The sequence below is a fragment of the Coffea arabica genome, chromosome 7e (assembly GCF_036785885.1).
Source record: "Coffea arabica cultivar ET-39 chromosome 7e, Coffea Arabica ET-39 HiFi, whole genome shotgun sequence".
In the NCBI taxonomy this organism is placed as follows: Eukaryota; Viridiplantae; Streptophyta; class Magnoliopsida; order Gentianales; family Rubiaceae; genus Coffea; species Coffea arabica.
Window position 1 is genome coordinate 1609722 of NC_092323.1, and position 25345 is coordinate 1635066.

The 25345-nt window shown below is 38.4% G+C and overlaps 3 protein-coding genes across 4 annotated transcripts; 1 reads left to right on the forward strand and 2 right to left on the reverse strand.

Moving 5' to 3' along the window:
• Positions 1-450: 450 nt before the first annotated feature.
• Positions 451-7507, reverse strand: LOC113723048 (B3 domain-containing transcription factor FUS3). The gene is made up of 6 exons (XM_027246312.2): positions 6450-7507; positions 1899-1988; positions 1677-1777; positions 1247-1293; positions 1075-1151; positions 451-967 (listed from the first exon to the last, which is right to left on the reverse strand). Exons 1-6 carry the CDS (start codon positions 6792-6794, stop codon positions 650-652), a joined length of 978 nt encoding a protein of 325 aa, XP_027102113.1. The 5' UTR covers positions 6795-7507; the 3' UTR covers positions 451-649.
• Positions 7508-15647: 8140 nt separating this feature from the next.
• LOC113723050 (protein AUXIN SIGNALING F-BOX 2) lies at positions 15648-19675 on the forward strand. Its single transcript, XM_027246313.2, has 3 exons — positions 15648-17363; positions 18085-18580; positions 18673-19675. The coding sequence occupies exons 1-3, from the start codon at positions 16891-16893 to the stop codon at positions 19441-19443; spliced, it is 1740 nt and encodes a 579-aa protein (XP_027102114.1). The 5' UTR covers positions 15648-16890; the 3' UTR covers positions 19444-19675.
• Positions 19676-21529: 1854 nt separating this feature from the next.
• Positions 21530-24314, reverse strand: LOC113722856 (uncharacterized). Of its 2 annotated transcripts, none has more exons than XM_027246077.2 (3): positions 24040-24314; positions 23607-23883; positions 21530-21818 (listed from the first exon to the last, which is right to left on the reverse strand). In XM_027246077.2, the coding sequence occupies exons 1-3, from the start codon at positions 24074-24076 to the stop codon at positions 21770-21772; spliced, it is 363 nt and encodes a 120-aa protein (XP_027101878.2). In that variant the 5' UTR covers positions 24077-24314; the 3' UTR covers positions 21530-21769. The 2 variants fall into 2 exon arrangements, with proteins under 2 accessions (XP_027101878.2, XP_071915018.1); XM_072058917.1 differs by lacking the exon at positions 21530-21818 and adding an exon at positions 22035-22239 and having other exon boundaries at positions 24040-24265.
• Between the last annotated feature and the right edge of the window lie 1031 nt (positions 24315-25345).

Sequence of the window (25345 nt, forward strand, 5' to 3'; positions counted from 1 at the left end):
TTAGACATTTAGCTTTCGAGTACGATATGAATGCAATCTTCTTCTCAAGACATTTAAGCGTACCGCGTTTCATGGATGCTATTTGCCACAAGGACAGAGTTTTAGCAGCAGTCAAGTCAAATGCATGAGAAGATTGCAGTGCAGAACAGGCATAGCTTTTGGACGCACCAGCATATCTCCTTACTTTCTTAACTGGCTTCATTTTAATGTTTGTTCTCCAGTCAGAAGTATTACCTAGACAACCTGGTAAACATCAATTCAATAAACTGTATCGAATGGATGAATGAAGATAGCTATGAATAGGAAGATATTCGTGTATATATATATTTTTTCTGGACTGCGATCGTCCTACATCCTACAGTTGCCATTACTCTCATCTGGCCTTGGGAATAATAAAAGCTGAAATGGCTATTTTGCAGTTCCGGGAACTCAGAATATAGTCCACAGCAATAGAGTAATAGTAGTAGTATTTCACAACTTTATTCCTGATAACATACATTTGCGAACATATATATACGCAGGGCTATAAGTTCACAACATACATTCCCCATCTTCTTTTCCGAGTTTTATTGGAAAGAGTAGCTTAGCAAGTAGTACCAGTGCCAGCATACAACATCTTATTCCTATTGCACCATTTTAGAGGATAAAGTCAGAAGAAATCGTCAAGAGACAAGTTGTCGATCGATCCAAAGTTTGATTCATGTCCTCCTACCCTCGAGAAGTCAGTCATCGGTCCACCCAGATAATCGAGTGGGGAGTCATTTGAGAAGCTAGTGTCGTATATGAAGGACATGTCACCCATCTCATTCACAGGAGGGAACATCTCAGGGATATATCCGGATGCATTTATCTCCGACTCAGGGCCCTGGACAACATCACTTGCTGCATAATCACTTAGGATGCCTTGAGCTCCATGTCCAGAAGTATCATGTACAACCGAATCAGATGCTTTCCTAGCCTGAATGACCTATCAAAAATCAGGAGAATGGTTTCAGCCTTAACGCAAATCTCAAATTAGTGTAAAACAGTGGATTTCATGGGGAATGGTCAAGATTGAGGGTGATTGCTGCTTACATAGTTGCGGCCCACCAAATCCTGATACAGAACAATGTAGTCTCCATGTCGTAAGCCATGAGTCTTGACAAATACCCCTTTAAGAGATTTTACATGTCCTCAAGTGAGTTTGACCAAAGAAATCCACAAATAGCACATAAAAGACGTCATAAAAAGGCTCTAAAATTGGCACCTGTGTTCTCAAACAGATACATTCGACTGTTGTTGTTAGGCCAGAATCTGCATTATGAAGGAGAACATTTTAACAATGACCGCTCTATTACCTCTAGAAAGATCAACCAATGTTCCACGTAAGAATGCTTCACCTCATAATAGTCATTCAACAAAGACATTCAATTCAAATGAGAGAATATTATCAGGCCTAAACCTTTCAAGGCCTTAGTTTCGCTGAACCTAGAGCCAAAGCAATGGTAGGGAACAAGCTGAGTGTCTAGATTTTGAGTTACAGTCATCCTGAGTTATGATATGGTTTCTACAAGAGAATATGATGATCAAACAAAAAAGCTTGGTCGATCATGGGAATCCTGTGAAAATAATAAAATCAAAAAGCTAGTCAAGATGACCCCTTAGCATACAAGATGAAGAAGCCAGAAAGTTCTTACCTAAACTTGAGTCGCCAAACATGATTACCATCCATATCATCCATGGTAATGAACATCCCTTCCTTGGACTCAAGTACAGGAAGATATTCCTCGGCTGCTCTCTGAATCCATCACATTAACAAGTAGAATCAGCATTTGCATTAAAATACAGCATCATGGAAAAGTACTTAATGTAACAATACAAAAACACCAAACCGAAGGGGAGAAAATCCAAATGCCTACCTTTGGGAGAACTATCCGCCTAAGAGGGCCAACATCGCTTCTCTGAAGCTCCTTTTCAAAAAGAAATCTGAGCCTTGTTGGATCAATTACCTAAAGCATAAAGCCATGAAATCAAAACTACTTACTTTTTGGAGCAACCTTAAATTATTTAACATACAAAGACCAAATTCACCAGAAATAAAGAGCAACAGATATGAATCAGTTAATGCGCAGAATTTGCTGGAAAAAAGAGCAACCAAAATAAACAGGGCACCTATTGACCACTTAATTCTAAACTAGCATTTCACTAACTTAAAGCAGTTAATCAATTAAGAATTTTCCAAATAGTGGTGGCGCTAGCCTGGCCGCCGCTTAAAGTGCACATAACAAACCATTAGAAGGACTACTTTCAGAACGACACAAAATGAAGATGACGGATATGATCAACTAGTCACCCAATGGGCCATTTCACATGTTGCACAACACTGAAGCAACTTAGAGAATTGGTAACTCCTGCTAAAGATTCTGCCAACCTATCCCTGACCTCTGCTGCATGTCTTTCATTCTCCTAAACACAGAAAAAGGTGCTTTTAAATAATTCCAGCAGCAACCTCACATGCCAGCCAATTTTGTGCGACCAAATAGGAATTTGCAAAGTGGGAAACTTTTCCCTGGCACGTTCCTGGCCGCCACTATATATCTTCAACTGTTGCAGAAACTGGTTACAGAATATACTTGTAGCGGCAGTTTCTGACAGAAGGCGTCTGAGTTAACTGCTGTGGCATATGAATTTTGACCGCCGCCAAAAATCCACTTACAAGAAGATTAAAGCACTTGAGTAAAGGATCCACTGCAAAGTAAAAATGCTATTGTAGCCTATGAGCGAATAATTCTAAGGAAGCATTCAGCAGAACCTCCACTTCAGCCTTAGTCCTACATTTCCTCATATCACAAATGCAAGTGTTGAGTTTTCTGGATCCAATCTATTCATGTTCTCCGACCCTCTGCAAAGTAAAAATGCTGCGAGTGGATCGTATAGCCTATGAGTGAGTGCTAGGCAAAACCTCCACCTCTTCCCCAGTTCTACATTTGCTCATATTACAATTAACAGCTATAAATGTTGGGTTTCTGGATCCTCTTCATTGATGTTACAATCTGACTGTACCACAATAGCGGATTCCATAATCAAGGGGTGAAGCCAGGAAGGTAGGCCTTCTGTCGACATACAATAGTAATCCACAAATTACCAGCTCTCAGGACAGTAGCAACACTTCACTGATAGTTTTGCAGGAACTGCAAGTTTTTATGCTATAGATGATGACCTTAAAAAGTACAACTACAGATATGGACAGCAACACAGAAGTGGTAGCACAGAACACACTAGTAATATCATATCATTCTGTAGATCACAATTTCCTAATAGATTTGACAGCTGGTTAGACAGAACCATAATGGAGCTAATAGCTCCATTAAGTTGCACTAAAAGAATAACAAAAAAAAAAAAGGAAAAGAAAAAGAAAAGTGCATTGCATGCCGCGATCCGTGCTTCAAGTGATGAACCGGTAAACTGTTTGCTGCGGCCTTCCGTTTCAGCAGCTGATAATACCTAGCCATGTACCTTGTATGACTGGTTCAGCCAAGGGCCGAATTTCACAGAAAGACGCAACAGAATTTCAGTGCTTTAATTCAAGCAGGTAAGCTGCAATAAAATCCAAGCAACACGCGTAGAATGACAATCCAATGACAAGGACTAATTACAAACAAAATGAAGGAAACTGGTAATGAAGAAACAGGATCTTATACTAGAATGAGGAGGATCAATTGGGTACTAGGTAGAATTGGACTTTACTGATTATTATCACCAACTCATAAGCCCCTGGGAGAGGGGGGGGGGGGGGGCTGCCGTGGACCAACCAGAATCGTTCCGATTGGAGTTGATGTGTATTTAACCGGCAGGAGCAAGGCAGCTTCAGCGGCGAAACTGGTATCATGGACTGTGGTACACTTGAAAAACAAAATATTCTTGCTTGCGGTTTCTAACGTTAATCTCGATTCTCCTGGTGTAGCGTGATGAATACAACGGGAAACAGAGTAGTGTGTCCTGTGTCCTTCGTTGAGTTCAAAGCTGTGTGTGAAACTGAAACAAGGCTGTGCTGAGTGCTTTCACTAACATGGGATGATGGGATGGGAGTAGACTGTAGAGTGTGTGTGTCTGTGTGTGTGCGCCTTTGTATCTGTGCGTCGTACTACCTATATATATATATATATATATATATATATATATATATATTTGGTGATTTGGTTTTGGTCCAGTTTTATTTTTATTTTTATTTTTATTTTTAATGGTGGTCAATGGATTAGGATTGTTCTTTCCTGGGTATTAACGAAAAGTTCCCCCCATTCCCGTCTTTGATATGGAACATCAGTACAAGTAGGTTAAAAAGAGTTGTTTATTAATATTTTTTCTTTGGTTTAGACACGGTGCGGTTTAGAATCACATGATTAAAATTTACACACACACATACAACAAAATAATATTTTTGAAGCTAAATAAATAATTTTATTAAACAAATTATATTAAAAATATCGGTGATTATAATTTGTTTACAAGATTCATTTGTAAAGGTTACGATCTTATACTTTTTAAAAAAGAGTTTAATCAATGTGTAATATATATTTTTAAAAAAAGATATTATTTATTTCAAATTTTCATTGATTTTGAATTCTTTGAATTGTTTCCTTTTTCTTATATTCTCTTCTCATATTTGTTTCTTGGTAGAAATTTTTTTTTTTTTTTTAGAAAAAATCTTCATTAAATTTTGGATAAATATGTAATATACACAAAATTAAATTAATATAAATTATTTTTTTAAAAAAATTTAAATGATGAGCGGAGTGGGGACGAGGTATCCGTTAATCTAACCTTATTTCAGCGGACACCCGATTATTGAATATATGTGCGGATAAGGGTTAAAAAAAAAAATGCATGAGCCGTAAGGTGTGTCTGTTAGGTTAGTCAAATGATGTACGGAGCGGGTAATCGATCAACCCCAATGAAAGGTATGGAGTGGATAAGGGTTAAAAAATACCTGAGCCGTAAGGTGTCGGTTGGATCAGTCAAATGAGGTACGGAGCGGGTAACCGACGCGTGCATCCACCCCAGTACGAAATTCTTACTTTGAATAGTTTAATTAAAAGAAGGGATCCTCGTCAAAAATCCACAGACACAGAATCTAGGCACCGTTTCCAGCCTGAGAAAGAATTACGTACAGTATCAAGCCAAGCAACCCCTCACCCACCCCCACAACGAACGAAAGAAAGAGAAGGAAGAAACCGATCATCGTAAGCAGCACCGCCTCGTCAAATAGGGAAGAGAGAAAGGAAACAAAAGAAAAGAAAGTTAGAAACTAACGAAGGGAAAGTGCAGTGCACTGTTCCCCACAAAGATCGACAAACAACCTGAGTCCAAATTGGTAAGACAACAACAAATGGACAGATTTATTTCTGTTTTCAAATTTTTTATTTTTTATTTTTTTTAGGAAGGAAAAAAAATAGTGGGAGAAAGAGGCAAACATTGGAGAGGGACTCAGTCACAAAATGACACGCATCTGAAGTTACCACTGCTTCCTCTGCTTAATTGTACCAAACACACTGCTGCTGCTACCGCTGCTACTCTTTTCTATCACTAATATAACTACTAACTACTGCTGCTATACTACACACACACTCTCACTCTCAATGGGTTGCGCTATTCGGGTGGTTTCTTCACCCGCCGCCCCTACCAATCCAACAAGGAAACACCGCCCACCCGCCCAAGTCTCCTATTATTTCCAGCCCGCCCTCCCGCCTCCTACTTACTACCCCATGATACTACTAGTATTCTTCAGTAAAAAACACACTACTACTACTACTGCTACTTAGTAAGTTACTACTCCTATCCTATGGAATGGAGTATACATACAGATTTTTACATTACACAAACTACTATTTGCAATCAATAGCCCTGCCACCACCACCCCAAACTTGGTTTACATAAACCGAAAATAAATACTGCTCATAATAATCAGACGCCGTCATCCGTCATCCATCATCCATCATCCATGTACCAGTAGCATTCGGGTTCCGGACAACTCAATTTCCACGCATCAATCACCAGACAGACCAAAATCAGAGCCCCCACTCCCACATGAGGAAACCCGATGGAGATTTTTGTATTTTTTATTTTTTAAAAAAAAGGAGAGATAAAAAAGAGCAAGAAAGTTATTATATTTTTTCCCTAACCCCCACCAACCCCCCTTCCCCCAAAAAAAAAAGAAAAAAAGAACCTGTATATGAAATGAAACTACAACAAAGAACAAACAGAGGAAAAAAGGAGGAGGAGGAGTTGGGGTACGAACTAGTAGTATTTGTTCTTAAAATTTATAAAAAAAAAAAAAAAAAAAAAAAAGGAAAAGAAAAGCAGCAGAGTAGGAAGGCGAGTGAGTGAGAGGGTGTTAAGAGAGAAAGCAAGAAATGGTCCCAGCTGGAAGGTTTAGTTAAAAATAAAAAAGGAAGGAAAAGAAAAAAGCTTACACGTGCGGGAACAAATTGAGAGGCATTGGAGCTACTAGTGGTGGTGTCGAAGGGGAGACGCAAGGTGCTCATTGAAGACCGCTTCACTCTGGAAATCCTTTTCTTCTTCTGACCGCTATTCATCTTCAAGCTGCCCTCACCTGTACTTCCCGGGCCACCACCCACATTACCACCACTGCTACTTCCCAGGCCACCTGATCCTCCCGCCGCGCCGCCAGGGACCACGACCCCATGATCAAAATGTCCGGGGTTGTTGGTATTTTCCACTGCTTGCTTCGTTACGAAGCTCAACAATTCGGTCGCACTTGACACCATTCCATAGGCCTCGGTTGTCTCCATGTCCATGATGATCCTGGAGGATAGGATGATGATAAATGATAATGTTAAATGTCTAAAAGCCTTTGCGCTAGCTGCAACTGTGGTGTTTAGTCCTGCAAACCGGCCACTGGGCAGGGGGCCGTAGGGCTGTGAATTCTTGTGACTTGTGACTGGCCTCTCTCTCTCTCTTCTTCTAGTTTTCTACTAGTGGATAGTGGTATCTCTTTTTCAGCAGCATTAGCAGTATAAGTAGTAGTAGTAGTGGTGGTAGTTTTATTTTTTATTTTTTACTCCCCCCCCCCCCCCTCCTGCTCCCCCTGGGTTTCTGGTGCCTTTCTTCTTGGCTCTGATGTTTGTGAGTGAGAGAGTTGTGTTGTGGAAAAAGAGAGGCGAGTTATGGTGAGGAGGGGAAGTTGGGGAGATAGAGATGCACTGATACTCTCTACTTGTATTAATTAATAATGACAGAGAAGAACAAGTTGATGATGAAGTGATCGATAAATATATGGGGGGACTTGTTTTTCATTTTGAATGAAAAAAAGAAAAAGAAAAAGAAGAACAGTAGGATGCATTTGTCCGGAACTCGGCAAAAGGATGTACGTGAAGAGCGAAGACTACAAGGATTTTCTTTTTTTTAAAAAAAAAAAAGAAAAGAAAATCCTACTGACATTTGTGCTGCACCGTACCGTTCATTATCCAAGGTGGCGTTTCTCAGTTTTGAGTGATTTAAGCATTACTCGTTGATCATCCTTCTCAGTGTGTAGTAGTAGTAGTAGTAGTAGTAGTAGTAGTAGTAGTAGTAGTAGTAGTAGTAGTAGTAGTAGTAGTATATGATAATGATACCAGTAGCGTACATGCCTCAAATAGCTAGTTTGGAACCTCTACATGATTATTATTAGATATGTATTTATGTAGCTACCAATTAATTCATCTCCTGGACTAATTTGGATTCGGAGGGAGGACTCTTAAGTTAATTATGTGATGAATGTAGTAATTAATAGCTTCTCATACAACATTACAACAGCGGCTAGCATGCACCAGTACTAGTACCAACAGTAGTGGTCTCAGTTTTCCTTGAATACTGTATATAGATGATAGTACGTAGCATATCCTGCACTTGAAAGTAGTAGTGTAATTGTTGCGTTGAAGTAGGCGTGCAGCTTAGCTTATAGCTTAACTGGTCATTTTGGAGAGGTACATAAATTGATAATATATACTCCACTCCACTACTAGTATATGACGTTGCGTGGTAAGCTATATACATATGTATATATATACATAGTATAATTTAAAAGAATTAGTGACAGGTTAGTTAGTTAGTTAAGAGTGGAGAGTACGTTGTGGCTGTGAATTAATTAATCATAATATTGTTGGATTTCGTCTGCATTAGTACAATAGGCCACTATGGTAGCCTAGCTTAATTAGCAAGTAGTAGCAGTTATATATATATATATATATGTATATGTATATATATATACAAGGCAAGCTGAGGTTTTATTGGCTTAATGCATAGAGGGATTGTGGGAATGTAGAGGATTGATGGTGCAAAATGCAGAAGCCATTACACGCAGAAGGTACGTATATAGAAGGAGAAGGAAGGAAGACTGCTTAGAATGGTATGTATGGCGGATGCATTGCAGACGGGAGATGAGGTGAGGTGGTGTGGGTAAGGTGCCAGGTGTTGGACTGCCCCCTCTCTTTTCTGCCACCTGCTCATCCGTCCATTCATCATCTTAGAGATCTGCCCTCCCCTCCCCTCCTTAATTTCTTTCCTTCTTTCTTTCTGTCTGTCTTCTTCTTACGAGTTACGACTTACGAGTGTGTGTGTGTGTATATATATTTTAAGCAAAGAAAAAAAAAAAAAAAAAAGACACTCTCGCTCTGGCTCTCTACAGTACAGTCTACTCTGGGTTCGGGTGCGCGTTGGAATTTCCGTCCTCCAATCCAATACTCTCTCGACCATCCATCATCTACTACGCACTACAAACCCCGCATATTTTATACTACTACTTTATGATATAGCAGCAGTAGTACTTACTACTTACTGCTTAGTACCAATTGATTACAGTGCTACGTTATACTGCTAATCATTACGAATAACTTGTACGTAGATGGAAGGCTAGGCTAGGAGTAGTAGGACTCTATAGGAAGGAAGGTCGAAAGCAAAACCGAAACCGCTTGGCTTTTGTTTCGTGACGTCGTCGATCTGAATGGACGTGGAGACTCCGCCCACAATTCCCACGTCGGAGCGGTGAAATGGGACCCTTTCCCACATTATATCCAACGTCACGGCCGTTAAATGTTTGAGGGTATCTCGTTTCATATCCGTAAGGGAGCAGTATTACGACTACGGTACTACTGCTACTGCTACTATGTCACTCATCTAATAAACCAAACATATAAGGGACAAAATGTCACTCACCTCCCCTTAGTTAGAGAGATTAAGATTTTGATAACAAAATCAGTCCAAGTTATAAAACAAATATATATATATCATTCAAAAGGCACTTTAAGGGAAGAGAAGAAAGATTTATTCCATAAATACCCCTTATGGATGTATATAAGTTATATCAAAAAAATAATGAAAATAAATAAATGCTGAAAAAAATTAACGCTCACATTTCACTACTCAAAAAATTTACAATCAATACATTAGACAACAAAAAAAAAACAACTACAAAACAATATCAATGATCGCAAGATTCAACAAAACATGCCATTTATCTATCTCTACACGAGGTTTGCTACGATTTTTGTGATTTTGAACCAAAAAAATGTATTGAATTTTGCTGTTCTTCTCTCTCCCTTCTTTTTCACTTCCACGAAACCACTTTTACAACCATCACAGTTTTAAGAGTTTCAGAGAAAATTTCCTTATAAACAGTCTTTTTTTTTTTTGCCTTGAGTTTTCTTTCTTTTATCACAACACCTTTTTTCACATTGTGTACAACAAATTTCTAGTCATTATCAAGTTCTTTAAGTAACAAAATTGAGCCATTTGGTATATCAATTGGCATTATTTTATAATTGCAAGTTACTGTTCATCATTAAAGGAATTCCAAACCGCTATTTTCATTAATTAGTTACCAATAGTTAATTAGACCTAATTACTCAATCATTATAATAACGAATAAATGTCTTAGGGTATATGAGTAATTTTTCCCCATGTGATGTAAGCAATTGGGCCCACGATCTTGCCAAGAGAGGTAAATGTAATTTTATAAATTTCAAGAGAGAGGACAGTGAAATTGTGAAAACCCTCAAGGGAAGTTTTTGAAATTATCCCAACATATAATGCTATTTAGCTCACCGCAAGTCCTCTTTTTTAATTTTTAAAAACAAAGGAAAAAATTCACCTTCCTTCATGTCATGTATGTCGCCCTTTTTGGCTTCCCCCATGTCATGTGTGTCTCCCTTTGTCCTCCTCCTCATTTTTTTTTCCCTTTTTGTTTCGATGCGAATAAAACTTGGATGATTTCAGTTTTGGTCTCCCACCGCAAGTTGAAACATGCTTCTGAGACAATAAATCATTTCTAAAAGTTCTTACAAATTATCTATTAATACAATTTTCCTATTGACTCTGTATCATGTGTGTCTCCCTATTTCAACTTTCGTTCATATCATTCGTGTCTTCCATTTCCCTTATTGTTTACATGCCTTCCTGCCATCTACGAAAAGTTTTACATATCACCTATCACCGCAACGTTTCACATCAATAATAAGATTCAAACACACATTATTTTATAAGGTTACGATTGATCCTTGGTTCCTCACTAATTAAACTGACATGTATTGGCACCTTATTTAGACCCCGTTTAGGATTGCAATGCGTTTATTAAAAAAAAATATTTTAAACATTAAAAGTACTTCTATAGCGTTTGGTAACTAATTTTTCATAATTTAAGCAACTCGCCTTTTGATAACTTAAAAGTCCTTTTTTCTGTTAGAAGTGGTTTTTTATAAGTCACTATTATTCCAAACGGGGCTTTTGTAGTACTAGTAGTACTATCTCTCTTTCCTTTTAGTCCTTTCATTATTTATTTACCGAAACAATTAGAGTTAAGGAGCAGCTTCTTCTTTTTCTTTATCATTTTCTTTTCCCTTTTAAATCCTAATAAGTATATGAGTAATAGTAATACTCTTAGGGTTTGTTTGTTTTGCAGGATGTCACGGGATTAAATTATTAATCCCGCGCCATCCTATTTTTTGTTGATTTTTTCACATGGAATGATACATCCCACTTAACTGAATTAATCCCCTAGATGGGGGATAAAACTAATTTTTTTATTCATCTGTCCATATTAATGAAATAATTAAAATTTTGGACAAATTTGTCCCTACTAATAAAAAAATTATATTTTGGATTAATTTTTCCATGTTAATGAAATAACTAAATTTTGAACTAATTTAATTTACCCCTACTATTAATAAAATTAATATTTTGACTAATTTACCTTTACTAAAAACAAAACCATACTTGCTCGGTCAATTTTAGTTCATAAAAGGTTAGATATGTCAATTGAGACTTGTGACTTTGAGTCAAATTTGAACTAAATTCAAAACTCCAACATATTTGTAACTCAAGTATGGTCTCATAGTGTTAGCTTGAGACCCAAAATCCAAAATTTCTACCTTTTACAAGTCGAATTTGGGTTTATCAAGACCGATTAATACTCTTAATGGTTGGTTTGACAAAAGAGTATTTTGGTCTATATCTACGCAATCTCACCTCATCTTATCTCTAACCAAACACAGAATGATGTTATTTCCTAACGCATCCTATCTAATGTAAGACTAACCAAACCCTAGATAAAATTACTCATCTAAGGATGACTCAACCCAACATGAATAGTCGGAGAATAAATAATCGCCTCATCTAATCCGTAAATCAAACGCACCCTTAATACATTCAAACAAACCTTTTACCCATCAAATACAAGAAAGAAATTAAAACAAGACTAATAAGACGTTAGCCACTATGGTTTTTCAACGTGTAATTTATTATTATTTTTCATGTTTTGTGCAATATCGATTTGATACAGAGTGCGTTAGTGGATGCCATTGTTATGAATTGCCTAGATGCTAATACGCACACGACTGAAATCTCAGGACTAGTCTCCCGATCCTGCTTTACCTACGGCTACGGGCCCTGTTTCAGTTTTGCATTAATATTCACTGCTCCGCCGGATACTGACTAGTGGAATGGTGATGAATCCTCAATTTATTGTTTCATTGTCTCATTGGTCCGCGAATGAGTCGGTGGCTCGGTGGTCGGTGCTCCTCCTCCGCCTGTTAACAGCTTCAACTGCGTAATCAAACGTCAATACAAATCGTAAAATACGTAAGCGTGCGCGTGTCTGCTTCTTTCGTGTCCCTCATCGGTCTTTAAAATAACACATAGTTCAACCGAAAAGAAAAAAGCTTTTTTTTCTTTCCTTAATTAACTGAAAAAGCTGATATTTCTATTCGAAAATGAATACAAGCTTCTTCTGCCACTACAAATTTCAAGTCTGCAAAAAACACACATTCATAAGTCATGTCTAGTTATATACAAATGCCTACTTAGCTATTTCCTTAAGCCCTGTGCCAAAAGTTGATAAACGTGACATGCATAGGTATAAAAAAATAATAATAACAATAATAAAGAGAAAAAAAAAAAAAAAAAAAGAGGGAAGCTAGGCGTGTTAATAATTGTTTCTTAGCTTCTTTCGTACTAATTGCCAAGATAAGTTATTTGGTTAATTCTTATAGTCTTACCGCCAACAAGTAAAATCAGAGAGGGAAGCTAGGCGAGTTAACGTGTCTCAGGGCTTTATACTCACATCATCCTTCCGTCTAAGCACTAGTTCCTTCATTTCCCTCGTTAGTATGCCAAAGTAGCCACTCACACCTCCTACTTATAACAATGCTCAATTCTCCTCTCTTTATATAATTATAAAAATAGGGATAATTTCACAAACTTCTCCTGAGGTTTTTGACAATTTCACTCGGCTCCCTTCAGATTTAAAAGATTATACTAACCTCCCTTATTGTAATAATATGACTATAATGTCATTCACTTAATAGATATTTCATAATATGATGCAAGGGTTAAATAGAACCAATAAAAAGAAACCCTACCTTTTCTATTGTCTACCAATAGTTATTTCTTCTTTCTTTTTTTTTTTCTCACTCTTGTAAACAACGATTCTTTTTTCCTTTCTCTCATTGTTCCTTTACCTTTCCTTTCCTTTTCCTTTTTATCTATATCCACATCTCTGTTTATCTTAGTGATGGCCTATCATACCATAACCATCGCTATTTACTTGCTGAATATAGCACTATTTTACTTGCAGGAGCAGATTTCATTGTCAACTAAAGAGAAATGAATATACTTGTATTGATGACGAAGAAATAAATAATGCAATTGATATCTAAGAAACATTGGAAGGAGGGATTAGTGGAAAAATTGTTGGGTTAATTATTATCCTGAAGACTTGTATAGGATGTTAATAAATGCATTTGATTTTCTTTACTTGATTAATATTGTTGGTTTTGGTTTTGTTATGGATGGCTTTACTCTGTTTTACAACGTTAATATATATTTCTATGGAGGTCGTAATACTGTTCTACTGGTGATGGTAGGTTAGATTATTATTTGTTTTGCGGTAATGTTAAGTATTGAATTGAAATTTAGAGTGTAAGTTTGGTTGTTGGTTGTCAAAGGAGAATTGATTTTTCAAAAACATTTAAACTGCGATGATATTACAAGACAGATGTTGAGATTTTTTGAGCTGCTAAAATTCTTGAACTATTCAAACTACTTGTTTAGTAGGTTTGTCATACGTTTGGAAATAATTAGATTTGGCATTGGAGTTTGAAATGTTTGCTTGGTGGTGGTGTTGTTACAAACTTGGAAGAAAGTGTTGAGGAAACTAGTTTTCTTTTATTTTTTATAGAACAAGGGTAATTTAGGATATTTGAAAAAAATATAACTTGATGGGTCTATCTTGTTATCTAAATAGTAAAAATAAGGAAACTATGTGTAATTTCTAAAACTTGAGGGGAGCTCGGCAACTGTCAGATACTTCAAGGAAGGTTTGTGAAAATATCCCATAAAAATATGCACATATACAAAAAAATCCCAAAAAAAACACACACACAATATATATATATATATTATATTTTCTACTTAGATTGCATGCCTAATTGATCACAACTTCTTGTTGTTATTATTATTATTATTTGTTATCCTTACATATCATCCTGTGATTGCGATTTTTTTTTTTGGGTATCACCCTCTTGTGGTCTTTTGTCAAAGATAAACTTCAAGAAATAATCACTGCGACCAAAAATGAGAAAAAAAAAAGAAAGAGGGGAAGAAAGGAGGGGGTGGCTAATGTTGACTAGACCAGTCGACTCGTGTCTGGAGAATTACTTTTAACAATCTTATTTGTTTCGATACTTGACCTTAGGATGTTGGGTCCAAAATTAATGTAGTACGGCGGAAAACAATGTCAAAAGCTTATGCTAGATTTCTCAAAGCCCACAAAGAACAGACACAACACTTCGTCTCAATCCACAAAATACAAAATATTAATTACTGCCATATTATCTAAATTTTTTTTTTCTTATTTGAGATAACGCTTCAATGCGATGTGATATACGTAAAATAACAAAACAAACAAAATTATAGAAAATGTAGAGAATAACAGGGAACAATTTTCTCATATGAAGGATTCACTTATATGCATCCAGTGTAATTGGAATTTTATCATTTGTTTTCGAAGAGAGATAGATTGAAATATTCGATTTTGGGGGGGAAAAAACAGTTGGTATCTAAAACCGTAGAAATCTGATTATTAAAATTTGTTAGCTCTTCGTCTCCATTATATTTTTAGATTCTGGACCCATATTTGGGCCGATTGCATCAAGCTCTATAGGTCTTTGAATCGGCTATTTGTCTTCGGGCTACTAACCAAACACAAGATGGAGCGTGAAAGAAAGTTGTTACAATCCGGTCTGTTTTGCATATATTCCTCTCTCTCTCTTTTAAAGGTAACTTTAACAACCAAAATGTTACGCTCTGTAAATTGCGCCAAATTTTAACTTTAACAGCCAAGGGAGAAAAGTTTAATGAATTGACCTGAAAACCACAGAGGACTTGATATTTGGCACGTATTTGTGCTGACAAATTAAATACTAAGGAAAATTGTTTAAAATGTCCTTTATATTTTGTCAAATGAATTTTTTTTGCCTTTTACTTTAAAAATGCTGATTTTACGTTTCTTACGAAATCAAGTCAACTAAATTTGGTCCCAATTTAGGTTTCTGACCACGTTTTAGTATGAATACACTATGTAACTGGGTGTAAAAATATTTGATTCCATTTATAGTTAAATAAATAAGCTGATCCAAATTCATTTTTGTCTCTAAAAAAGATTTGCAACTAAACAAATTTTACCGGACCCACAACTATTTTTGCCCTTAGAAAAGGTAGAATATGATCATTTTTCATCTAAAAATATGACTATGTGTGGGTTACACAGTGGATAAGAAGCAGGGCAACAAGCTCATTTTGTGAATATCACGACAGGGATCACTTTGTAAATAGTCCCCTTTTAAGGTAAGCATTTTTCTTTAAAAAAATTAAATATAAAAATTTGATCCTTTTTGTGTGTAGGAGACAGCGGACCACAAATAAATTGAAAAAAAGCCTAACAAATGGTATGGTGTGGTGTGGTGTGGTGTGGGTAGGGTATAAATGGAGAAAACGTATCGTATTTCTTAGATAAATATATTTTTTGAGGAAACCAAGAAGACTGAGCCAGGGATGATAGATAGGGAAGGAGTACTACTGTACTAGTACTGTCTCATTTTACACACACGGAGAGGAGACGAACCACACCACACCACGGACACTCTCCCTCCCTCACGTTCATGATGATTCATCATCTCTTCATCTGATGGACGGATGATTGATGATTGGAGTTGCTATAATTCCCATTCATTCGCTCATTCACCCTTTCTTTCTCCACTCAACTCTCTCTCTCCCCCCTTCCCTCTCCTTCCTCTATCCATTCTACTTAGCCCTACAATCCTAGTCTTCTTTGACACTACTGACTCTGACTTGATTGCCCAAAAAAAAAAGGGAAAACCAAAAGAATATCATATACATTTTAACACCACTTCCCTCCCCCAGCAACAGCCACCACCACAGCTCATCCGCACCCTCCCCCTTCCAAAAAAAAAAAATTTGTTTTTTCTTGTATTGGGCTGGGGAAGTTGTGTTGTTTGCCCAGATCTGGACAATTATTCATCATAAATCTTAAGAGGGTTTTTTTGGTCTCTGTGATACTGTATTTTTACTTTTTTTTTTCGGTTCCTCTTTTTTAATTTTTGTTGATATTAGATGAGATGATGATGATTGTGATAACCTGATAGCTGGTCAGTAATCACTACTAAATATCCCTCCCCTCCCCATTTTTTTTCCCCTCCTAATCCTTTAATCCACAACCAAAATAACAAACCAGTGAATTCCTGGGCTTGCTTGCTGCATTCCCTTTCAGTACTTGGGGCTGTATTTTTGTTTTATTTTCTTTTCGTTGCATTTCTCAACCATCCGTATAAACGGAGTTGCAGCACTAATAAGTCTCTCTCTTTTTTCTTGTTCTTATTTTTCCGCCCCCCAAAACAAATCTCCGCTCGTCGTTTCTTTCTTTCTTTTTCCTTTTGTTTTTTGTTTTTTTTTTCAGATCAGATCGGATCTGATCTGAGAGGTGAAAGGGTACAAGGAGTACAATCATTCCTTTCTCTAGCTTCAGTTTTGGCCTCATAAATTGTTGTTCAGATCTACTGTAGCTAGGTTGGTTTACTCATCCAGATCTGGTCAGGAAAAGTTTTTTTTTTTTTTTTTTGGGAAAAAAAAGAAGTAGTAGTAGTAGTGGTGGCTGTTCATACTACTAGTAGTAAGCAAGCAAGTAAATCCAATACTAGTTTGGGATGATGGATGTTGAAAATATTTAATCCGTTGGAGAAAGAGAGCTTCTTGGTCTGCATCAAGTCCCTCTTGTGCTTGGATCGGGTCGGGTTTACTAGGAAAAGCCCGAGTGGTGGACACTAGGTAGCCTCTGGATCCATAAGGATGTGCGTTTTTCAGAGCACGATTAATTACTTTCCGGAGGAAGTTTTGGAGCACGTGTTCGATTTCTTGTCGTCGCACCGGGACCGGAATGCGGTGTCGCTGGTGTGCAAATCCTGGTGCCGAGTGGAGAGGTTCAGCAGGGAGAAAGTTTTCGTCGGGAACTGCTATGCGGTGAGCCCGGAGAGGCTACTCTCTACGTTCCCTCGGGTTAGGTCCTTGACCCTCAAAGGCAAACCCCATTTCGCCGACTTCAATTTAGTCCCCCCTGATTGGGGCGGCTACCTCCACCCCTGGATTGATGCCATGGTCAAGGCCCGTGCCAATCTCGAGGAGCTCAGGTTGAAAAGGATGGTCCTTTCCGACGACACACTCGACCTTCTCGCCCATTCTTTTCCCTCTTTCAAGTCTTTGGTCTTAGTTAGCTGTGAAGGCTTCACCACCGACGGCCTTGCTGCCATCGCTGCCAATTGCAGGTACTGCCGCACATCCCCGTATCTACTTACTAGCTGCCTTCCCTCCTCTTTATTCCTGCTACTAATGCTGCTTCTGCTTCTTTTTTACTTTCTTTCTTCGAGTGGCTTCCGTGGAATGTACTTCCACTATTAGCTCTGATTTACACTCACTGTTCCATGCTATGCTCCACAATTGTGTCAAAGAAATTAACCAACTGATGTGCTGATGTGTTCTCGTTTGGCCAAATACCAACTGAATACTTGTATTATTTGCCATGGTTGGTAAGAGCTTTTATGCACCTGGCAAAGCAATTCAGGAGAACTGCCAAATTGTTTTATCAAGTTAACCCATGGTCATCTCAATTAAATTCTTCACAATTCTTCTCTGCTGGGTGGCTTAGCACTTGGTGTTATGTCCTTGGATTCCAATTTACCTTGCCAACTAACTTTACTTTTGCTTGAAAACATATGTTTAGGTTCGGCTTCTACTAATGCTGTGTGATAGAAGAAAAGTTTCTTCAATTTGTTGCATTCGTAATGGTTCCCTTCATTACTGGATTATTGACTTATGTATCCATAATCAAGTGCTCTGTGCACCTCAACCAAAAAGTGGCACCGCCTGTTATTTAGTCTCTAGTGAAGTGGAGTCAGGGATGTAGGGTGGGTGGATTTTCTGACATATTTATGGGGATTCTGCCGACCAGTATTTCTGTTTCCTTCGTTTCTGACTTGCTAATGTCAGGTCTCTGAGGGAGTTGGACTTGCAAGAGAACGAGGTGGAGGATCGAAGAGGGCAGTGGCTTAGCTGCTTTCCAGACAGCTGTACGTCCCTTGTCTCTTTAAATTTTGCATGCCTCAAGGGAGAAGTCAATTTGGCAGCTCTAGAGAGGCTTGTTGCAAGATGCCCAAACCTGAGAAGTCTCAGGTTGAACCATGCTGTGCCGCTTGATGCCCTGCAAAGGATCTTGGCGCAAGCACCTCATTTGGTTGACTTAGGAACAGGATCTTTTGTCCATGATCCTGATTCTGAGACCTATCATAAATTGAAGAATGCTATCCAGAATTGTACGTCAATTAGGAGCTTGTCAGGGTTTCTAGAAGTTGCTTCTCGCTGCTTGCCTTCAATATACCCCTTATGCTCGAGTTTGACTTCACTGAATTTGAGCTATGCACCAGGAATCTACAGTAATGAACTCGTGAACCTAATTCGTCACTGCAAGAAACTGGAACGCCTATGGGTTTGACCTTTTAGCCCTTTTTGATATACTTATTATTTTACTGTTTTCTTATGTTAAAACTACAGTAACTAATTCGAATGTTGATCTTGCAGATTCTGGACACCATTGGGGATAAAGGGCTTGGTGTTGTGGCTTCCACATGTAAAGAATTGCAAGAATTGAGGGTTTTTCCATTTGATCCCCATGGAGTTGGGTATACAGCTGTGACTGAAGAGGGCTTGGTGGCTGTATCTGCCGGCTGCCCCAAGCTGAATTCAATTCTCTATTTTTGCCAGCAGATGACCAATGCTGCACTGATAACTGTAGCAAAAAATTGCCCCAATTTCATTAGATTCAGATTGTGCACTCTTAACCCAACTGTACCAGATGCAGTCACACAGCTGCCACTTGATGAAGGCTTTGGGGCAATTGTTCAATCATGCAAGGGTCTCAAGCGATTGTCAGTCTCTGGCCTTCTAACTGACCAGGTTTTCCTTTATATAGGAATGTATGCTGAGCAGCTAGAAATGCTCTCAATAGCATTTGCTGGGGAGAGTGACAAGGGAATGCTCTATGTGCTGAATGGGTGCAAGAAGCTTAAAAAGCTTGAGATCAGGGACAGCCCTTTTGGTGATGTGGCACTTCTAGCGGACATGGGAAAGTATGAAACAATGCGATCCCTTTGGATGTCGTCCTGTGAAGTGACCCTTGAAGCATGCAAGAAGCTTGCAATGAAGATGCCGAGGCTGAATGTGGAGATCATTAATGAAAATGAGCAGATGGAGGCTAGCACTGATGACAAACAGAAGGTAGAGAAGATGTACTTGTATCGAACGTTAGTCGGGCCGCGGAAAGACGCTCCAGCCTTTGTGTGGACGTTGTAGGAGGTTGAAACTCTTCAGTTATCAGCTTTTGTACCATCACGCAGTTTAGGTGAAGTACCAGGAGGATTGTGCTTCCAATTTAATCATTGAAACATTCGGTTACCAGATTGGCCCTTTTAAATCGTCCAGTCTTTTATCTTCGGCTGTAGTTGTAGATTCTTCAAGTGATTGTACAAGTATTTTTTTAGTTTCGTTACTTTTGTTTTTAAATGAAGGGGCTTGTGTTTGTTCATTCACTTACGAAATGAGATGTTTGGAGCACGGAGACTTGTGGCCAGCGCAACCCATCTTGCAATGGCAATCTTGTCGAATCTGCTTTGTGAGCAAATATCATCAATCTCCAACCAACCATCCCATCCATTGTGGATCCCATACCGGTCCATAATCAGCTTTTGTTTCCTCTTTACCTCCAGTTTTCTCGATCTCTATTTATAATTTATGAGGGACGACTGGTGCAAATTTCCCCAAAGTTGATGCAGGGCAGCTAGGCTGGCAACTCAACAATTGGTCTAGGGAAAGAGGAGTGGAAGATAGGATTAGGGCTGTCAACGGGCCGGGTCCGGGCCGGAATTCATTATTCCGGACCCGGACCCGGACCCGAATTACTATCCCGGATCCGGACCCGACCCGTTTACCTGACGGGTCTTTTATTCTATGTTTCGGATCCGGATCCGGCGGGTCCCGGATCCGGATCCGGGTCTACCCGAACAAATTTACCAAATTTTATAATTTCTAATAAAAATGAGAAAAAAATATATTTATAAACTAATTTCTAACTAATGCAAAGAAAAAACCAAATAAGAAAAGAAATCAAATTAATTTTATTAAAATACATCACCCTAATCAAATTATATTGATAAATATATATTTTTTAAATTATTAATTCATTTATATCCGGATCCGGGTCTAATACGGGTCGGAATACTATATTCCGTATCCGACCCGTTTTTTTGTTTGACAAAACGGATCCGGATCCGGATCCAGGAAACGGAATTAAATCCCTACCCATACCCGCAATAATTTCACGGATCCGGTCCGGATCCGGGTCTAGACCCGACCCGTTGACAGGCCTAGATAGGATGCCAGCCAAGTACTTGACTAGGATCTGTTGCCACTCTCCTCGCTCTTTTATTTGTGAATTTCAAAATTTTGAAGTGTGAAATCGGATAAGTCAGTTGCTCGCCGTGAGCAGCCAATCCGGGAAGAAATTCAAGAAAAGGCACTTAATTAAGGTTTGGAAGTCATCAGGCTGCCCATTCCTGGGGCGAAAGCAATAGCATTTGGTACTGTCTCTTGCTTTTTTTTTTTTAAATCTCCCACTCCAACTAAATTCCATCCCTCCCCACCTCCTCCAACTAATAGGCCCAAAATTTGATTTCTGAACCTAACCTTACAATATAAATAAGGAGAATTCTAAGAGTCTCTCCCCTAATCACAGGATCAACCACAATTATCGTTTTGATATTGGTCTAACCACAATGATGATTTATCCGGCAACATTTAGCATTTGACAGTGCAGCACCAGCCTCCCTGCATCCTCATCCTCGTAACTAAAGGAAAGAATTTCAGTTAGTTACACGATACACCAACTCTTCCCTCATCAAGTCGTCCCGAAACTAATCCAATCATTTGCTGTAAAAGTTGATGATGATGCCTTAATTTTCAAACTCCCAGTTTCACTTAGTTTGGCATCAAACAGGCACAGGTTTGAGATGGGAAATGCACACTTTCTTTTTTCTTTATTAAACTGCGAAAACTCGTATCCGTGAAACTTGAAGAGAGATCTTTTTTTTTTGAAAGGCCCTCAGTTCATATTGATTAAAAACAGGTAGAGACGTTACACCCTCTAACCCTTTTTTTTTTTTCTTTTTTCAATCCAATTTACTCCTTCACCATAATTGAAATAGGATAGATTTTTTATTATCAAATTGTACTTCCCAAACTGGGTAGTATAAAAAACTAAAAAGTGCACCAACTAGAATCAACTTCCTAATTTCTTCACAAGGATAATGATGCGGACAACTTCCAAATTTCATGTTTGTTTTCGTGTCTGAATGAGCATTTAGCATAAATCAGCAAATGTGTATGGCGTGCAAAATAAATAGGCGGTGCAAATACACATTCACTTCGAAAATAACAGAGAGTATCTTACATTTTATACAACACAATATGATCACTCATGAGAGCAATCCAAAAGGGTCCTTAAATAAAATCTCTTAATATCGCATGACAGTACTGATTATGAATACACGGATGAACAACACTCGCTGTAAACCAACAAGATGAATACAGGTACCTAATGAATTTAAGAACCTGACTCAGGGCCTCAGAAGCAGCATTCCTCCAACAGACAACAGCAACAGAGGGCAGCCAAACTGCATTTGCACAAGAAACGTTATCAGATTTACCATGCTAAGTCCATACCGTGTCTAACGTGTAGGGAGGTCGGGGTCCAGGGTGGGAAAGACTTCAAAGAACAGAGTAAGATACCATATACAAAAGACAAGGTGTACCAAGTTGGAATCACAAGCAAGCAAAGCAACCGTACCTTTGCACAAGGCTCAGTTGCTCACAAGATAATGATATTTATTACTCCTATACTTTCCTTTATTATTTTTTACTTCTAAATCAAGTTTGTGAACATTAATTAAACACAGCCGATTGCTAATAATGAATCCTTACAGAAGCTAGCACGATATAGCACCAACCACCGTGTAGTAGTAATATCTTTATGAGAATTTGCTTGAAAGACATCATACCTTCAGTCAGCCTGAGCAGTGTCTAGAGCCTAGAGATCTACAGTACACAAATCCATAAAATTCAAAACAACTAGGCAAGAACAAATGAGTTTAAAAAACTGCTTGACTATGAATGAATTAAGGTGCTTTATGGATATTGGTGCGGTTCTTGGAGCAGGCGAAAGTCCAAGCAGTGTGCATTTGCATATCAAATGTAGGATTCTGACATAAGCACAGATATCTAATCGAAGACGATGACTAAATATGCAAAGAAAACAGAGGAAAACAGGAATTTAAAGATGCTCCACGAGTCTCAATATATTAACTAAAAGTCACACTTAATATCCAACCTCCTGCTCCTTCAGTCAACATAAGTACTTTACATCTAGAATGTGACCCACTTTGAGACAATACTTCTGAAAGATGTTGTAAGGTGAGGAACAACAGCATTTTAATCCATTATCTATCATCACGTACAAGAATAAACAAGAGAAGGTCCAAGATATCTAAACCATTTGAGGTGTTTCTACCTAGCTAGTTAAATCAGGAAACAGAATGGTTAAAAAAGGCAACTGTGTTAAATTGAGATATTGGACAATGATGACTACAAAGAATACTGTTCTGTTTAAGCAAGAAGCCAGCAGGATAATAAACAACAAGAAGCAGTCTTGCAGAAGCAGTAAGATGACACGGTAGAGAAAGGCAAGAAAATATCTGCAAGCAAATGACATGGAAAAGTATGATTTGCTTCATGATCGGGGCAGGTCAGCCAAAAAAGGAAACAGATGTATCACACCACATATGGCGCTCACACCTAAAACTAGTTACTATATGATTTTGTCAACAACCAACAGACTTGTGTCTTAAATACCATAAGGCGGTTCTTTCTGGATGAATAGCTAGAAAAGAATGATGAAAGGAAGGGTGCAGGGTGCGGCGGAGGAAGCAATTCAGTGTGTTAGGAAGCATTAGAAGGGTAGTAGACTCATTTAAAACTGTATAATGCATGGCTAAAATATAAGCAATTCAGAGAAACATAGGAAGCATGAGACCAGGTCGTTGTTGAAAACAAATTCATTTAACCATTAAGTGACTGATCGGATCATAATCCACGTTTGATTCGGTCGGGATCGTAAAGACAGAGAGGTAGATTTAAATTTAAAAGGAAAAAAAAAAAAGGAGTTGGAAGAAAGCATAGAGAATCCGGTAAAAAAAAGACTTCATATAAGCCCAGCTCAAAACAATTCTCCGATGGTAAAAGGCTCTGGGGATACGAAACCAGTTTGACTTGATCAAAATCACCATTTTAAGAAATTCTAACCCCAAAAAAAAAATTGAAAAAGAAAAAGAAAGAGAAGCATAAGAAGACATCCGGATAAAGCAAAATGGCAATAAATAAGAGACAGTGAGTAGAGTTGGAGGTACCAGCCACGGAGGAAAGAGGAACAACCAGAATGGTCATCGTGATCGTTGTGGTGATGCTCGGAATGGTAGGCCCCATAAGGTTGGGGTGGAGGCGGAGGCGGAGGAGGATAGCCGTGGTTGAAATACTGCTGGTAACCCTCAGGACGTGGGGGTGGCGGATAAGGGTAGCCTGAGGGTGGTGGTGGTGGTGGTGGTCCTGGTGGAGGGTATCCTCCATAGGAGGGTGGGGGTGGTGCTGATGGGTAGCCCGGTGGCGGTGGAGCAGCATACGCAGTCCCTGATTTTGACATAAATTACAGGTCAAAACAAACCATCAAAAGGAAGAAAAGGAAAAAAAAAAGAAAAGAAGATAAAAACAAAGACTACTAGTTGATCAACGAAAATAAGGAAATCTTGGTGGTAGAGAGGGAGTTGCTGGCAGTGGGCGGGGTACCTGGAGGGGGATAAGGCGATGCTTTTTGGTAACTCATCACTGGTAGTAGTGAATTTCTGAGGTATCTGGTAAAGCGGGAAGATGTGATCGGAGCGATTTGGTTACCCTTCCCCCTTTCCCCTCCAATTTACCGAGGAAATAATTTAGTCCACTTTCTTTGCCCTTTATGAAATGCTGGGGAGAGAAGATAGGCTTTTCTTCCTGGAAATTTGGCAGGCATCACCCCCAATCACAAGGTGCCACGTCCATTGGAATATACATATATGTATGCTATTCCATTTCCATACAGCTGGGATCTACTTGTTGGGGGGGGGGGGTGGGGTCCGCGAAACAGGAAATAAATCGTCCGACCGACCCCGAAACTATTTCCATTTCACACTTTTGGCCCCTTAATAATATATTATTGTAAATAAATCCCTCAGTAATACTACTGTAATAATAATAGAGTGTGTCACGTTTAAGGGCTTTTTATCAAATTTGGCCACTAGTGAACGAGGATAAAAGTGTACAGAAAATCATTAAATTATTCGCGTTGAGAATTGAAATACATTATTCATAATCACTTGCATAGAATCTCAAAGCACCTCCTCCTCATCACCTGCCCAAGGGCAAGGAGACCCCTCTTTCATCATCATAATCTTCACCCACCACCATCAATGCCAATTGCCAACGCCCACCATCATTGGTCGTCTCTCTCGTACATTTTCGATTCCAGCACTGCGGTCCGGATCCTGATCAGTCCAAGCATAATTATAACGGTGTGATTAATTAATGGTGAGATTGCGGATAAAAGGCCATCCTAACGACCACAAAGCCAAAGGCCGCCTTATGGGCCGCCGGAGACCGATATCACCACCACCGTTAATTTCATCTTAGCATTTGGCAATCTACCACCACCATGCTACATACAAGATACGGCTAACCACTCCATGATCAAGGAGACAACTCCCTCTATACCAATCCATGATCGATCGGTAGTCCCAAATATGGATGCAAACGAATCGAGCCGCTCGAGTCGAGCTCGAGCCGGTTCGAGTCATACTCGAGCTCGAATTCGAATTCAGAATATTAAGCTCGTTAGCTCGCGAGCTTGACTATATATATATATATATATTTATTTATTTATTATTTATTATTTTTATTTAATAATAAAATTACGTATATTTTATTTTTTATTTTTTATTTTTATTTTTTATTTTTTATTTTTATAATAAAATTACGTATATTATATATATATTTTTTATTTTCATAATAAAATTACGTATATATTCTTAATATTTTATTATTTATTTAAAAAAATATTATT